The sequence below is a fragment of the Diplodia seriata genome (genome assembly GCF_021436955.1).
Source record: "Diplodia seriata strain FDS-637 chromosome Unknown scaffold_3, whole genome shotgun sequence".
NCBI lineage: Eukaryota > Fungi > Ascomycota > Dothideomycetes > Botryosphaeriales > Botryosphaeriaceae > Diplodia > Diplodia seriata.
The window spans coordinates 1,945,365-1,961,544 of record NW_027117310.1 but is presented as its reverse complement, the minus strand read 5'-3'; the positions used below and the strand labels follow the sequence as shown (position 1 = coordinate 1,961,544).

The 16,180-nt window shown below is 56.6% G+C and overlaps 5 protein-coding genes and 1 non-coding gene across 6 annotated transcripts; 5 read left to right on the top strand and 1 right to left on the bottom strand.

Moving 5' to 3' along the window:
- The first annotated feature begins 2,441 nt into the window (after window positions 1-2,441).
- SLS55_003309 lies at window positions 2,442-2,555 on the top strand. Its single transcript has one exon. It is a non-coding gene; the product is annotated as a tRNA-Leu (tRNA).
- Window positions 2,556-4,168: 1,613 nt separating this feature from the next.
- Window positions 4,169-5,725, top strand: SLS55_003308 (uncharacterized protein; the record flags this gene model as incomplete). Its single annotated transcript, XM_066774786.1, has 4 exons — window positions 4,169-4,675; window positions 4,733-4,927; window positions 4,980-5,220; window positions 5,274-5,725. 4 exons carry the CDS (start codon window positions 4,169-4,171, stop codon window positions 5,723-5,725), a joined length of 1,395 nt encoding a protein of 464 aa, XP_066634905.1.
- Window positions 5,726-6,643: 918 nt separating this feature from the next.
- SLS55_003307 (uncharacterized protein) lies at window positions 6,644-8,751 on the top strand (the record flags this gene model as incomplete). The annotated part of the gene is made up of 5 exons (XM_066774785.1): window positions 6,644-6,818; window positions 6,887-7,054; window positions 7,121-7,473; window positions 7,535-7,900; window positions 7,957-8,751. 5 exons carry the CDS (start codon window positions 6,644-6,646, stop codon window positions 8,749-8,751), a joined length of 1,857 nt encoding a protein of 618 aa, XP_066634904.1.
- Window positions 8,752-9,383: 632 nt separating this feature from the next.
- On the bottom strand, window positions 9,384-9,853 carry SLS55_003306 (uncharacterized protein; the record flags this gene model as incomplete). Its single annotated transcript, XM_066774784.1, has 4 exons — window positions 9,384-9,424; window positions 9,478-9,564; window positions 9,691-9,701; window positions 9,780-9,853. The coding sequence occupies 4 exons, from the start codon at window positions 9,851-9,853 to the stop codon at window positions 9,384-9,386; spliced, it is 213 nt and encodes a 70-aa protein (XP_066634903.1).
- Window positions 9,854-10,764: 911 nt separating this feature from the next.
- On the top strand, window positions 10,765-12,396 carry SLS55_003305 (uncharacterized protein; the record flags this gene model as incomplete). Its single annotated transcript, XM_066774783.1, has 3 exons — window positions 10,765-11,249; window positions 11,316-11,956; window positions 12,233-12,396. 3 exons carry the CDS (start codon window positions 10,765-10,767, stop codon window positions 12,394-12,396), a joined length of 1,290 nt encoding a protein of 429 aa, XP_066634902.1.
- Window positions 12,397-14,366: 1,970 nt separating this feature from the next.
- On the top strand, window positions 14,367-16,168 carry SLS55_003304 (uncharacterized protein; the record flags this gene model as incomplete). The annotated part of the gene is made up of 2 exons (XM_066774782.1): window positions 14,367-14,646; window positions 14,703-16,168. The coding sequence occupies 2 exons, from the start codon at window positions 14,367-14,369 to the stop codon at window positions 16,166-16,168; spliced, it is 1,746 nt and encodes a 581-aa protein (XP_066634901.1).
- Between the last annotated feature and the right edge of the window lie 12 nt (window positions 16,169-16,180).

Genomic DNA, 16,180 nt, shown 5'->3' with positions numbered 1-16,180 from the left:
GGTTCACTGCGCGAGCTTCTCTACCGGGATGATGTCGAGGCTTAGGAGGGTGTGAAGGGGGACCATGCGGCATCTCCAGCACGGTTGCTAGTTCTGAGTCTGGAATTGATGCCGTCACCGCATCCGGAGACTGAGGCTCGTCTCCATGCTTTTCCAGCTCTTGGTCCAACTCAATGACCTCGGCATCGAAACTCAACTCCGAACTGGACCCCTCGCTCTCGTTCTCGTCACTCACCATGTCCGGCGCCGTTGGCATCTCCAAAGCATCCCCGTCCCTTTGCACGACGACGTCTCCCAAAACGTCAATGGCAGCGTCAAGCAATGAGCAAGTGAAGATGTTCTTCAGCCCCCTGGTCAACTCTCTGCCCGTCCCCTCCCTTGAGACGGCCGTGCATTTCCGGAAAAACCTCTTCACGTGGCTGTCCAGCCAGGCGTCCCGCTCTTGCAGGTTTTGGTACGCAACCTCCACATCTTGTAACACGGTCCACGGGGCCAGCATCTGACAAATGGCCTCCGCCCGCTCACGTGCAAGCTTACGCAGCCCGACCAACTCGTGGTTCGTTGCGGCGACATAAGAGAGCAAGGCACGGCGGTGTTCTCGGCCGCTGGCCTCGGCCGGGTGGATGGGCGGTCCGCCGTCGAGAGCGGGTGAGTTGAGCGTCTGGTATGCCCCCGTGTGGAGGTAATGCACAAAAGTATGAGCGACGTCAGCGTCGACATCCTTCATGGATACCAGAGGGATTGTGGGCTGCCCGGGGATCAGACAGTCGAGATCGGGGCGGTGGATGAAGGTCGACGGAGGGAGCAAAGCTCGTGGGAGGAGGTGAAGTTTCATCGAGCAGCCGAACGTTAGCCATACTGGCTCACTGGCGTACGGTCTTATTTTCAATTGGACATCAGCGACTGAGCTGCATTTATTACGTTATCAGATCTATACGTACGACGACTGTGGTCGGCCTCGGCCTAGGACTTTACAAGCACGCGGCGAAGGATGGTTGACGCTGGTAGGAGTAGCCTCTGCCATCTTTTCCTTTCGCTTCACGGCACTTGACGGAGTCGAGGCGTGAATTACTTCAAGAATGGTGATGATTGGGGGCAGGGATAAGTAAGGAATATGATGGATGGGAGTTCACTGCCTCGGCCATCATGGAGCAGTCCTTCATTCAATAAGTAAGCCCCTCGTTATCTTAGAGCTGCCGCTTCCCCGCTTTATTACGCAATCTTGTGCGCTCTTCGTGTTCATTAGTGCCACGATGGCAGCCTGCGACCTAGACTGTGCAGCCTGGTTGACAACCACTTGAACGAGAAATGCACAGGGGACTTCTTTGGGATTGGACGCAGTGCTGCCGCTTACGAATGCATGCATGACTTCTGCCTAGAACGAACGATCTTGGCGGTAGCCTTGCTCATAGTATTTGGGGCAAAGCAATTGTGACGGGAGGTTGTGCCACGGTGGCTTAGTGCGGGGAAGCCGCTCCCATGAACGGTCTAGAGAAAAACCGGATAGCATTCGAACAGCGCAGCACTGTAGTAAGCTTAGTGCATCGGCAAGGCTGTACTGATAGGGTATGCGAGGTAACGTAACTCATATCAAGAAAGACCTGTCTCATTTGTGAAGGTGTTTCTTTCCTTGGCCCATGTTTGAAGTGATGAAGACGTATGGTAGTGTATCAGAATATCCCATTGCAACGCGAGATACAGGAGCACTTGATTTTCGGTACACAAAAGAAAACATAAAATACAATTGGATCCGATGTGACTCCAAAGAAGGCACGCAGCTGTTAATAACGAAAATGGATAGATGCCGTACTTTATTCAACACTAATAAATGATTGAGAGCCCCGCGCGGGCATCCCCGCCCCAGATTCCACCCTTGTCGCTAATCTTATGGCACTTACGAATCTGACACCCCTTACCCAGATTTTAACTTTTCCCGGGGAATATCATCCCGATCTCCGATTTGCGTGTCAATTAACCTAGCGAATACGAGGAAGCCAATGGCGGGCGTAACTAACTGCCCACGCTGAGGTGTTTATAAACCACCACGATGACAGTAGGTTATAAGCAACCGCCGAGCGTCTATCTACAGCATGATATTATGTAGAGACATGCTAATTCTTCTATATACATACTCCTTCCTCGTCTCAGGGCGATTCTTCAATATTTTCTCGTCGCCTTTGCGTCGATGGCCCCTATTCAATGGTATCTGTACTTCAAAACACCGATAGCTAACAGCCATAGTAGCCGTCCACTCACGCGAAGTCTGTCCAGATAGAAGTACCTCCCGGACGTACTCCAGACCTACTCGAATCTAGGAAGTGCCAAACCTCGTCGACTACACAGTCGACCCATCTTGCATTCTTTCTCGCGGTCATGCATCTTGGATGTATAATATTTGCTGCCCGAGATTAGTCAACAAAGACAGTGTAATCTGTCTTTCCGGCGAGGTGGCCGAGTGGTTATGGCGCTAGTTTCAGGTATTCTCCTTCGCAGAGATACCAGAAAAGGATTTACTAGTGGAGCAATCCTCGTGGGTTCGAGTCCCACCCTCGTCAACATCTTTTTGCTGGCCTGTCAGTTGCCAGTCAGCTAGGGATGCTGAGGCAGATGATGGTTTGGGCCTCGGATGCAGATTTTTATCACGGCTCGGACCGCCAAGCTTAACCCGGCCCGTGTCTTGGCGCCGACACAGCTGTATCCCCAACGTTTAGCGAAAGCTTCTGTCTGGATAATTATTTTTGATACATGATCTATACATGTCTATGTATGCTTACTACCTAACCACTATATGCTCTAACTAACAGCATCTTTTGGCCGGAGCCCCACCCTCGTCAACAACTTTTGCCCTTTCGTCGATTGCCAGTCAGTCGGTGAGCATGCCTTTTGTCGTTGAGCGCAGTGACCTTTCAGCCGAGGAGCACATTTTGTGCACGGGGAGGGTAGCAGTGCACGCCGACTACGGAGAGTACACAGGAAAAAATAGATGAAATAGACAGTCGTAAGTTCGCTGTTTGACATTTAACAAGACTTCCGGATCATGGCCGGTGCCTCCGCCGGGAAGGCAGTAGAGCACTGTCTCTTTTATGCTGTGTTGGGCTTTTTGTGGCGGATGTGCCGGATGATGAAGGGGCTTCAGTAAGCTTTGTGAAGCGTTGCCGCCGAGGCCGGGTGTTTGATGACTCGAGCTTAGCCGGCCCCATCCAAGCCACGCCCGCAACCTCTCCTCTACATCCAGCCTCCTTGTTTCGCAGAGCTCGGGGCGCCCCTGACGGACAAATACAAGAGTCAAGCGGCCATGTCCCTTCAATCTCGAACACGGCGAAATCGGGTGCCGCGAACACCAAAGGTCTCAGATGTTTTCCAGAGTCGCCGGAAGGAAACGAGCGGAAACGCATGAGAACGTACCTGCATACGATTGATGGCACAGCGGCGCTTGCCTAGCCAGCAGCGTCGTCGACCGCTCGCCTGGTATACAGCTCCTTTTCCGAATGCGGACCGGAGCGAGTCAACTGCACCTACTTTTGCCGCCTCTACCTCGTAGCACTAGCGCCGGGGCCGTCCTTGTAGATCTCAGATAGATTGCCTGCACTTAACTCAAGGCTGATGCTCTACAATCGGCGCCCCTGTGCCAAGCAGACGATCTGGGGCTTGCCGCTGTGCTGTTGCCCGCGGCATGGTGGCGTGTTCCCCAGATTCTCCACCTCGCTTGGCTCATGAAACGGACACCGCTGGAACAACGGCCCCCGGATCCGGACAGCAAACGCCCTAAGCCGAAAAGGGCCGTGAGGTCAGGTGCCATTGGACCACTCGTGGTTCTACGTCAGTCGAGCGCACAAATCGTACCTGACATGGTGCCGCCATGAGCCTCAGGGACTATGCCCCGGAAATCACAGGACTGGGTCTATTCTTCCGGACCGCAACCCCGACTGCCATCGCCCATTTGCCACTGTGAGATCCACTCGCCGAAAAGGAAACGCCGGAAAAGCCGCTGGCGTGTATGTCGTGCATGCATGAAGTACCCAGAAACCACCCTTCAGCCCCAATGTCCTTTGACAAAAGGGGAAATAAACGTGCCGATGTGTGAGCCCGCGAAAGTATAAGACGGCGTGAGACGCCCCCGACATCTTTGCTCTCCAGTTGCCGGACAACACTCGCTCATTAGCCCATCATGCATCAGACTTCCGTTCTTTCTTCGCTCTCTTTGCTCCTCGCAGCTTCCCGTGCCCAGCAGGTCGGCACCCAGAATGCTGAGACTCACCCGAGTCTGACCACCCAGAAGTGTACCACCGACGGCGGCTGCACCGACCAGTCCACTGCCATCGTGCTTGACGCCAACTGGCGCTGGCTGCACACCACCGAGGGCTACACCAACTGCTACACTGGCCAGGAATGGGACACCGACATCTGCTCCTCCCCGGAGGCTTGCGCCACCGGCTGCGCTCTTGACGGTGCCGACTACGAGGGCACTTACGGCATTACGACTGACGGCAACGCTCTTTCCATGAAGTTTGTCACCCAGGGCTCGCAGAAGAACGTCGGCGGCCGTGTTTACCTGCTTGCTCCCGACTCCGAGGATGCGTACGAGCTCTTCAAGTTGAAGAACCAGGAGTTCACTTTCGACGTTGACGTCTCCGACCTCCCCTGCGGCCTGAACGGCGCCCTGTACTTCTCCGAGGTATGCTCACCAACCCACAGACTGCCCCAGGACATGCGTGCTGACTTGCGGGTTTAGATGGATGAGGATGGTGGCATGTCCAAGTACGAGAACAACAAGGCCGGCGCCAAGTACGGCACTGGCTACTGCGACACGCAGTGCCCCCACGACGTCAAGTTCATCAACGGCGAGGCCAACATTCTCAACTGGACCAAGTCCGAGACCGACGTCAACGCCGGCACTGGCCAATACGGCTCCTGCTGCAACGAGATGGTAAGCTTTCCGTGTCCGTTTCTGTAGGCTCGTGCTGACCTTTTGATTCAAGGATATCTGGGAGGCCAACTCGCAGGCCACCGCCGTCACTCCCCACGTCTGCAACGCCGATGTCGTCGGCCAGGTCCGTTGCAACGGCACCGACTGCGGTGACGGCGACAACCGCTACGGCGGCGTCTGCGACAAGGATGGCTGCGACTACAACCCCTACCGCATGGGCAACGAGTCGTTCTACGGCTCCAACGGCAGCACCATCGACACCACTGCCAAGTTCACCGTCATTACGCAGTTCAGTAAGTTTACCTCGATGCTTCCGAACCATGGACACGACTAACGGCTTCACCAGTCACCTCGGACAACACTTCGACTGGCGACCTCGTTGAGATCCGCCGCAAGTACGTCCAGGACGGCACCGTCGTCGAGAACTCGTTCGCCGACTACGACACCCTGGCCACGTTCAACTCCATCTCGGACGACTTCTGCGACGCCCAGAAGACGCTCTTCGGCGACGAGAACGACTTCAAGACCAAGGGCGGCATTGCCCGCATGGGCGAGTCCTTCGAGCGCGGCATGGTCCTCGTCATGAGCATCTGGGACGACCACGCGGCCAACGCCCTCTGGCTCGACTCGACCTACCCCGTCGACGGCGACGCGACCAAGCCCGGCATCAAGCGCGGCCCTTGCGGCACCGACACTGGTGTTCCCGCCGACGTCGAGTCGGAGTCGCCCGATTCGACCGTCATCTACTCCAACATTCGCTACGGAGACATTGGCTCCACCTTCAACGCCACCGCTTAGATCAATACCCATGGGGCTTAGATGCGCATAGAGGGCTTCTTCACAAAACGACATCCTTCTCTTCTCTTGTACACCATTTTCCCATGGTCATTTACCATTCACTTCTTGTGTGTTCTTTTGCTTGGCTGGATCGGAAAGTTTCAGGGCTAGTGAGATGCTTGTAGAATAGGCAATCTGTTGTCCACGTCTTTTGTTGGTTTCGAGTCGTCATGTGAAGTTTCGGTCCGAAGATACTCTAGTTCCCTTACGTGATAGCATTTTTGCAATGGTCGGGAAGAAAACGGAAGATCAATTGGAGCATTTGACTTGCAGGAAGCTGAACAGTGATGATTCGTTGTGTTGCCACTCCATGAAACCAAGCTGGCGCCGCGACACGACAATCGATTGGATGTGTCAGAACAACTCGCTGCAGCAGCGCGGCGTCGGCTTCCCCGCGGGCTGTCTCCGGGGTTATACGGGCGGACTCTGCGGATGCTGTAACTCCGCATTCGAACATGACGCATCGATTCGGGCGGCGCAAAGGTGTAAGAAAATTGAGGGTGTATGATTGGTCGGGGCGGAAGCACGACTGGCGATAGGTAGCTGCGACCTGCGGTGGAAGCGCCCCGCGTCCCTGCCCGGCGCACCTTGCGAGGAGGTCGGCCCCGCTGCCAAACGGCGGGACAGGCACGCTGCCCATGGGCGGGCGCCGGATGAAATAATGGATTAATAGCTATGTAATTCCTCGGACACGGGCGAGCGAGAGCGGCCCGGGATTAAGACAGCTATCGCCGGCCGATTGGCGCGATGCATTGCCATCATCACTCATCCTCCACCTTGAAATCCACGCCTCTGTTGCCGCTGTCCCCATGGCTTGACTGCTCCCGGCCCCTTCGCTGTCGCTGTAGATAGTCCGTCCCTCCTGCGCCCCCGCCGACAATGAGCGACGACCCACGCGCTCGCAGCAGCGCCAGCCCGCAGCCCGCCGACCGCCCCCGCGACCGATTGCTGTTGCTGGATGACGATGACGATGACATGGACTACGTGCCCGCCGAGTCGGGCGAGGATGCCGAGTCGCTGATGGAGGAGGAGCTCGACGATGGCGACTTCCATGGTACACGCCCCGTCGCCCGCCACCCTCCGCCCATGCTTGCCGAGTGGCTGACCAACTGAGCACCGCAGATGCCGAGGAGAGCCTGAGTAACGTTTCGCTCGGCTTCACCACCATACCCGCCCCGGCCGACGACGACGATGGCGAGCTCGACGATGATGACGACGAGGACGACGACGACGAAATCGAAGACGACGACGACGCCGACCTCGACGGGCCTCACGGTCGTTCCGTCTACAGTAATCCACTCCGAACCCCACGCATCACCGCCGGTGATACAGAATGCTGACCGTTCCCGTCGCCAGTCACGCGCGAGCAGATAATGCAGCTGCTGGGCCACGCCGGCCTGCGTCGAATCTTCGCCGACCACGCCTCCGGCCGCCGCGCCGCGCTCGACGACGATGACGACAGCGAGACCGACAACACGGGCTACGGCGGCGTTGGCGCCCGCCGCCGGCGGGGCAGGGGTCGCAAGGCGTTCGAAAAGGTGCCCAGCGAGGCGGGCCGGAAGCTCATGGCCTCGGGCACCTTTGGCGCAAACGACCGCCCGGAAGATCCGTATCTGCGCAGGAAGAAGCTGGCTTACCGCTTGATGCGGAGGGAGCTGGGCGTGGGCTGCGTCGGCCGGCACAGGCTGAGCAGCAATCTCATCTCCCAGGTACTGCGCTCCGCCAGTTCAACTTCTCGTGCTTCTCGTCCTGTGCTGACACCACTGCAAGAGCCTCATTCCGTCTTCCAAAGCCGACACTATAATCCATTACGATGCGCGATGTTACTCCGGCCAGTTCTCCAATGACGGCAATTTCTTCTTCTCGTGTGCCCAGGACTTCAAGGTGCGCATGTACGACACGTCGAATCCGTACAAATGGAAGTATTATAAAACTGTCGAGTACCCCTACGGCCAGTGGACCATCACCGATGCCTCGTTGAGTCCGGACAACAAGTTCCTTGCCTACAGTTCCATTCGTAGTATAGTCTGCCTTGCTCCCACCGATCCCGGCGATACTTCAGAGCCGCATCTTTTGGATTTTTCCAATACCGGGACACGAGGAAGGCGAGGCTTCCATTCATATCCTTACTTTGGTGTATGTTCTCTCTTCCCAAGTGCTGCTGTAATCAATTTGCTAAGAATTTCCGGCAGATCTGGTCCCTCCGCTTCTCCGGTGACGGCCGCGAAATAGTGGCAGGAACCGGCGACCGCTCTGTATATGTCTACGACATCGAGCGCCGGCAGTCAATCCTGCGCATCCCTGGCCACGATGATGATGTGAATGCCGTGTGCTATGGCGATCCCAACTCGCCGCACATTCTGTACTCGGGTTCCGACGACACTACGTTGAAGGTGTGGGACCGTCGCAGCATGGGCGACGGGCGCGAGGCGGGCGTGTTTCTCGGCCACACCGAGGGCCTGACGTACGTCGACAGCAAGGGCGACGGCCGCTACGTGCTTAGCAACGGCAAGGATCAGACGGCAAAGCTGTGGGACCTGCGCAACATGATGAGCGCGCGCGAGGCCGACAAGATCGACGTCAACCAGTACACGACCGGCTTCGAGTACCGCACCAACTCTTACGACGAGACCGACTATCGCCCTCATCCGCACGATCGGTCGCTGGTCACGTTCCGCGGCCACTCGGTGCTGAAGACGCTCATCCGCTGCCACTTTTCCCCGCCAGGGAGCACCGACTCGAGGTACGTTTACTCGGGAAGCTACGACGGGTCCGTGTACGTCTGGAACCTGGACGCAACGCTTGCCGGAAAAGTGGACGTGCTCAAGGCGACTCGGAACTCGCGCCCTCGCGATGCTGATCTATTGGCCGAGACGTACGACTTCATCGGCCGCAATGGTGGAACATGGCAGACATGCGTGCGTGATGCAAGCTGGCATCCCAATGCTCCTGTCATTGCGGGTAAGTGTTTGGCCCTTGACCTTTAATCTTCTTTCGTGGCTAATAGTGCGATATAGCGACTTCTTGGAATGGTTGGGGAACATCCCTCGGCACGTGCACGGTGCACACGTGGAACGACGGTATGGAAGAGGACGAAGGGGATCCAGCCATGGGTCAGCGTGTCAATGCGCAGCTGGAGCATGATCCGGAGTTATACGGAAGCACCGAAAGCGGTAGGAGAGGCGTGAGCTATTTTTCGAGGAGAATGCGGACCCGGAGGGTTGACGATGATTGATTGAACGACAGTATTGGGCGGCAATGATGCTACATCGGTCGTTGGATTTCCTTGTACATATTAGAGGTGACTTTGATCGAACTGGAGGGAAACCGGTCATGAGCGGCGTTGGCATATATCAAGGCAACATTGGATGGCGAAGGTAGGATTCATTCGTTTCGAGAGGCTAGGAATTGAAGCCTGGAAATGATTTCGATTTTGATGGTATCCGAACTCCGCCTTTCGTTGCCACCTTTGGCGCATTAAATTTGTACAGAAGTCGCTCTTTCAATTTGGCGATTTGGTATCACGTCGTCTCCCTTCTCGACGGTGCGTCCCTGTTGCACACATCCTCTTGGAAGCTGCCTGACCGGCGCGTGGCCCCACGAAGCACTCATATCGCGACTACGAGCCTCCGACCAGGATGTTGTTGACGGGGATGTGTACTGTCGTGTGTTGGCGCAAGTCGGGGATAAGATCAAGGTGATGCGCAACGTACCTAGCTTGACAATGTAGCCAATGGCGCCCATGACGACGAAACCGACACCGACGGCCTGGGAGATCTTGATAAACTCGCGCTTGTCGGCTGCAGCAAATGTTAGAGTACGTTCGGAGGCGACAGGTTGGATGGACGGGAGGTCGGCGAGCAGGCTGCCATACGCGGCGGCAGAGCTGTGCTACGGACGGCAGACGGGGGCAAGAGGAAACGTACGCTTGGTGCATCTGCGTCGCGCAATGTTAACACAGGTCCGAATATAGGCAATTGAGCAGCTGGGGTGGCGGCGGCGACAGGGAGCTTACCTGTTGATGAACTGGGTGCCGTCCTTGATGAAGTCCTTGGGGACGTCGGCGAGGTCCTTGATCTGATCAGACATGTCGGCGAGATGGCGAGAGAAAGCTGGATTCGGAGCAGAAGGGTAGTGGAAGAAGCGGGTTGGAAGGACGAGCGAGCAGGGACGTGTATTTCTGGGGTGCCGCGGGAGGCCAGATTGTCGCTCGCACTTGCACCCTGGTCCGGTGATTGGCGTGCCAAGCCGCGCGCGACCTCCGCTCCGAGAGCAGGAGCCTCAATCACCTCGACCTCAGATCCCGCGCCCGTGCTTCCTCACTCCTTCTCCATCACCTCCCGCCACCCAGGTACGCATCCAACCATTCACTTTGTCGCGCGGCCACAGCTGACGTCCGGCGCAGCACCATCGTTCCCAGCTTCTGCAGCTTCCGCAGCCTTCAGTCTACGAACTTGCGCCTGCGCCCGCGTTTGCCCCAGGACTCGCGACCGCCCGGCGAGAGGGAAGCAGTTGGAGGAGGACGTCTAGTGGCTGCGATACGTGCGGCCATCTCATTGTCGTCGTTGAGAGGAAGAGGATATCGTGGTTCTGTCTTTCCAGGGATTCTAGGGGCTCTCTCATCCTGTACCGGTCCAAGTGACGCTCCACGCCTGTCTGCACTTCAAACACCTCCTGTTTTCGCGCCTGCGCCTGCTCCCGAGGCGAGAGGACGCTCAAGAACTGTCTCACACACACATACACACCTTTGAGAGCGCCGTTTTCGATCTGTTTCTGCTGAGCAAGAGGGAAGTGTACGTATGACCGCCGACTTCACTCTGCATGTATCACTACCTCTCCTGTCTGCGCATTGCTTGCTTCATGTCTTTCCTTGCTTGGCAGCTATCGGCGGGGCTCATGTTGACGCCTCTGTATCTTACCCTGCTGATCAATCCCCGACCGTTGCAGACTCTCTTCCGTTCGAGGCAGAATAATATCTACAAGATCTCTCTAATTTCATCATGGCTGACGACGATAACTTCGACATCGACATCTACGGCGACGACGCCCCTCAGGACTCCTTCAACAATAATAGTGAAGTCAAACAAGAGGCCCACGGGGGGTCCCTGCCTGACGCCTCTCAGCAAGCCGACAATGCCCACCCCAATGGCGGGATGAAGCGAGAGAGCCGCGATAATTCTGTCAAACAGGACGACTCCCGTAGTGCCAATGCTGATGAGCGTCAACAAATCTCGAGCACTGGTGGCTCTTCCCATAATCAACTGCAACCTCCGAAGCAAGCTCCCGTCCAGCAAGGTGTCAAGCGCAAAGAAGGCGCCGACGACCGGCCCGTCGATGCGAACGCGACCACTGCCCTGCTCATCAGCGACCTTCACTGGTGGACTAATGAAGATGACATTCGTGGCTGGACCAACCAGAGCGGATGCGAGGACGAGCTGGTCGACGTGACCTTCAACGAGCATAAAGTCAATGGCAAGAGCAAAGGGTAGGTTGCTCATTGACCATCATCCTGCACGGGCGCGCACCCCAGATCACTAATTTTGCGATGCAGCCAATGCTTTGTTGAGATGGCTTCGCCGCAAGCCGCAACTGCACTTAAGCATACAATAGAATCCTTCGGTCAGGGCCAGCAATATGCAAAGAAGCATTCGGCCTCCTACCATGCACCCCACGTCAACCCTTACCGAACTTTACCTAAGGATGTCCCCAACCGCAAGGATGGAAACCGCAACGACAACCGGTCCTCTTCCGGAAGCTTTGGTGGCGGCTCCGGCATGAACACCAACTTCAACAGCGGAGGTGGATTCCGCGGCGGTCGCGGTGGTTTCAATAACCGCGGTGGTATGAACAGCATGGGCTACAACAACCGCGGCGGCTTCAATAGCCCAATGGGCGGCGGTAGCATGGGGCCTGGTGGTGGATTCGGTGGTGGGCCTATGGGTGGATTTGGCGGTGGGCCGATGGGAGGCATGAACAACATGGGCTTCAACAACTTTGGTCGTGGTGGCGGCATGATGGGCGGGATGCGTGGCGGCATGGGGGGTCGCGGAAGAGGTGGCATGAACAATGGTATGAACGCGGGCATGATGGGTGGCATGGGACCGATGGGCGGCATGGGGGGCATGGGAATGAATCCAGGCATGATGGGCGGCATGGGAGGAAACATGAACATGGGTATGGGCGGCATGCAAGGTGAGTATGCCTTCAGCCAAGACGGCAGCCATCACAGAACTCGGCAACACCAACTCAATCACAACACCACCCATTATCACAATCATCAGCGAGGCACGGACCCGCAACGTCCGCCGAGAAAGAACACGGCGGCTCGTGGGTGCCAACGAAAACCTCGGCAACATTCACCATCACATTCTCTTCCCGACTCTCAATTCCTTCCAGCACAAAGTCATTCATTACATTGGCATCCCGGTTTCGGTTTCGGTTATCGCTCGGGCACAAACTCCATGGCAGACTACAGTCTTATTAACAGATCCTTCTTTCTCACAGGCGGCTTCGGCGGTGGTGCACAACCGCATTTCAACCCGGCCTTCTTCGGAAATCAACAAAGTGGTGGTGGTGGCGGTGGCGACGGCAACTGGAATCCCCATGGTGCGAAGCGACCGCGTCCCGAGTGAAAAACGCGAGGATGACGATGGCGACACTCCGAGCAGACGTTTGAAGGTTTGCGCTTCAGCGACACTACAGAAGTTCCTTTCGGCTTTTTTATTGACATTCGTCGGACGAAACGAGCACGCGTGGTGGGTTGGAATCGACCATGCCTCCGCTCCGGTTGGTGCAAGTATCTCGTCCAGACTAAAGCAAAATCCCGATAAAATGGCGTTTGGGGTTGGGGGAAAACAGTATGTGATCAGGACGGGTAGGACAGCGAATCTCTTTTTCAATTGTTGCCTACTTCTCGTGTTGCCTCTCTCTATGTCTCTTTTCTCTCTTTCTACCCCTTTCTCTTATTTTCCAGTGTTTCCTTCTTTTCTCATCTCCTGCTTTCCTCCCTCCAGTTCATCTTGTCCTGCCTTTTCGTCAGTTTCTCACCATCTGGTCTCGCCTGGGCAGGCTCTTTGTAAGCTAATTTAATCGGGCATTGGTAAAATCATCTCTTCTTTTGGGCTCTTTGACATGGCGGAGGTGTGGTACTGGCGAATGCAAACAGACCTCTTTATGTTCTCCTACGGCTTACTGCGTAGTGATTATCAAGCGTCGGTGATGGGAATATTGGGGGAAACTCAATGCCGCCTTTCCTTACTTGCTTGTTTCCCGGTGCTCATGCGTCAGCTCCTGTTGCTCGATGCTCACATGGCCGATTAATGATGGCTCAGAGGATGGAATATTTGGTCCGGGTGTGTCAAACACACTCTCAAGCAGAAATACAACAGCGAGACAAGGGCTTTGAGGGAGAAGCTGGCGTTCATCCGGAAGTGATCGCAGAAGAAAGATGGTCGCTTTGGCCGTTCTCAAGACCAAGCTGAGGCGATATTGCAATATGTAGCGGATAAAGTCGAGCGATGACATCACGTGCATCCAGCGGTTACGATTCTTTGGTTTTTACGAGGAATTTACCGCGTTGTCGGGTAAGTGGCTTATTGTTTCAGGGGCCTGTTTGGCTGTGACAATGGCTGTCGACGATGATCAACAACGGGCAATTGGCGGAAGAACTTGGGGAGTCGCCGCGTGCCCGCAACGGCTGGACGTGCCTTGTCGCGAGCATCTCCGGACCATTGAAGGTAGCTCGGAAGCGGAACAGACGCCTGCGTAGTGCATACGGCAGAGGCGTTGTAGCGGAGGGAACAGAGGAGAGGATAGCAACGGCCGAGAGACCAAAGCGAGGCTCGCCAATGCGGACGGCGGACCGTCGGTTCCTGGGCGTTTACTTGCCGCGCCCTACTTCATTTATTTTAGCTTGTACAGAGGGGTCTACGTCCGAAGGCTAGCGCGAAGTTTCTGGGGCTTTAAACAGGGGCGGGGCAAAATATGATAGGCCGAGTGTTTGTCCAGGTATCCTTTCTTCGGCACCGGCGGGGCTCTATTGCACGAATGCCCACCGCACGCTAACCAGCGTCTGTCCCCCCATCATTCGACGAACAGCGTGATCCCGTCACCGATACCTCGTGTTGTACAATGGCACGGAGCGGTTGCATGACTTGGCCACTGTTTCAAGCGGGGCGTTTCAACTCCGGACACGGACCCTTCGCTTCGCAACGAGGTCGAATGTAGAGAGCGACGGCATTGGACGGATCCCTCTATTCCAGCCCACTCAATCATTATGCTTAACCGACCCCGGCACGTCACCGCTGTTCCCGGCAACATTCAGATTGGAGGGGGCGATCAGGAGGGTCGCTCTCGCTCGACAAGTCCTCCGCTGCTTCGCATACCTCCCTAATGGCCTCTTTCTGGGATGTGCGGCCCGGCGGCTTCCAGGGCAGGCGGGGCTGCTCGAGAGCCGCAGGCCGTCTCGGCTTTTGGATATAACCTCAGGCCCGGCCGCGCTCTTTCAGTCTTCTCCTTGACTGCACGGCTTGCATTCCCTGCCTTCAGCATCTGGTCCTCGAGGCACCTGTTCATTCGTTCTTTTTTGACTAACATCTTGATGATGAAGTCCTTCCTTTACGCTGCCGGTCTCTCGCAGCTGGCGCGCTCGGCAACTGCGTTGCCTCTTTCGGCCGCGCAGTCGTCCGTTTCTGCCGCCACTTGTAATGGCACCTTCAACGCCATCACTGCGCAGCAGTTTGTCGATGCCCTCAATCCCGGTTGGAATCTTGGAAACACTTTGGACGCCGTGGAGGACGAGGGCGATTGGGGCAACGCACCTGTCACCGAGGATACATTCGACGATGTCAAGGCTGCCGGTTTCAAGGGCATCCGCCTTCCAGGTACGTATCGGGCTAGTAGACACTGTTGTTGATCGTATGGCTCACCAAATCTTCAGTTACATGGGCCTATCACTTTACTTCAGAGTCGCCCGACTGGACTGTCGACCCTGCGTGGCTGGACAGAGTGAGCGAGGTGGTTGATATGGTTACCAGCCGCGGCTTCTCTACCATTGTGAATGTTCATCACGACAGCTGGATCTGGGCCGACGTTTCTGCGAGTGGAGCGAACTATACGCTCATCGAGGAGAAGTTCTACAGGCTCTGGTACCAGATTGGAGAGAAGCTGGCCTGCAAGTCTGAGCTTGTCGGCTTTGAGCCCATCAACGAGCCTCCGGGTGACACTGCTGAGCACGGCGCGGAGTTGAACAAGCTCAACAACATCATGCTCAAGGCCATCAACGACGCTGGTGGCTTCAACCCTCAGCGTGTTGTTACGCTGCCCGGTCTTGCCGAGGACAGCGTCAAGACCAGCACGTACTTCGAGCCGCCGAGCGGAAACTACAGCAACCCCTGGGCGATCCAGTACCACTACTACTCTCCTTATGATTTCATCTTCAGCGCCTGGGGCAAGACCAGGTGGGGTTCCGAGGACGACAAGGCCACCCTCGAGGCCGACATTGCCAACATCCGCAACAACTTCACTGATGTTCCGCTCGTCATTGGCGAATGGGCCGCCTCTCCCGTGGCGACCGAGTCTGCAGCACGCTGGAAGTACTTTGACTTCATCATCCAGATGGCGAACAAGTACAACACATCCACCATCCTCTGGGACAACGGCAATGACTTCCTCAACCGCCCCGCCCACTCTTGGCGAGACCAGAGCGCTATTGACATCTACATGAACGCGGTCAAGGGCGTGTCCAACTCACTGCCCGACAGCACTGAGGACGGACAAGCGACGAGCCAGTTCACTTCGGCGTACATCTGGCACCAGGTTGGCACGCCCGTGGCGGCGCAGAGCCTGCCCTTCCTCTTCAACGGCAACACCCTTTCCAGCGTCAGCGCCGGCGGCAACCCGCTCGCAGAGGGCACCGACTACTCGGTCAATGGATCTAGCATCAGCTTCACCCAGTCCTTCCTCTCGCAGCACGTGTCCGAGGACGCCACGCCCGGCATCAAGGCCAACCTGACACTGTCCTTCTCGGCTGGCGCAGACATCGAGGTCCAGATCGTGCAGTGGGACGTGCCGACCGTCAACAGCAACAGCACCACGGCAGCGGCGGCCGATACGGGATCCGACTTCACGATCCCCATCACGTGGAAGGGCCTCAGCAAGCCGGCGACGGTCAAGGCCCTGACGGCGGACGGCACGTTTCTGGTGGATGACTGGACCCAGTACCTCGGCCCGCTGGAGGCGGCGCACACGACGTACAGCAACCAGTGGAACTGGGATGCGTCGAACATCATCCTCACGAGCAGCGCGGTCAAGGCGGTCGTGAGTGCTGGCAAGACGACCACCTTCACACTTGAGTTCTACCCCCGTGTGCCCGGTAACGCGGTCAACTACACGCTCACTGTTTGAGCGAACGACGAG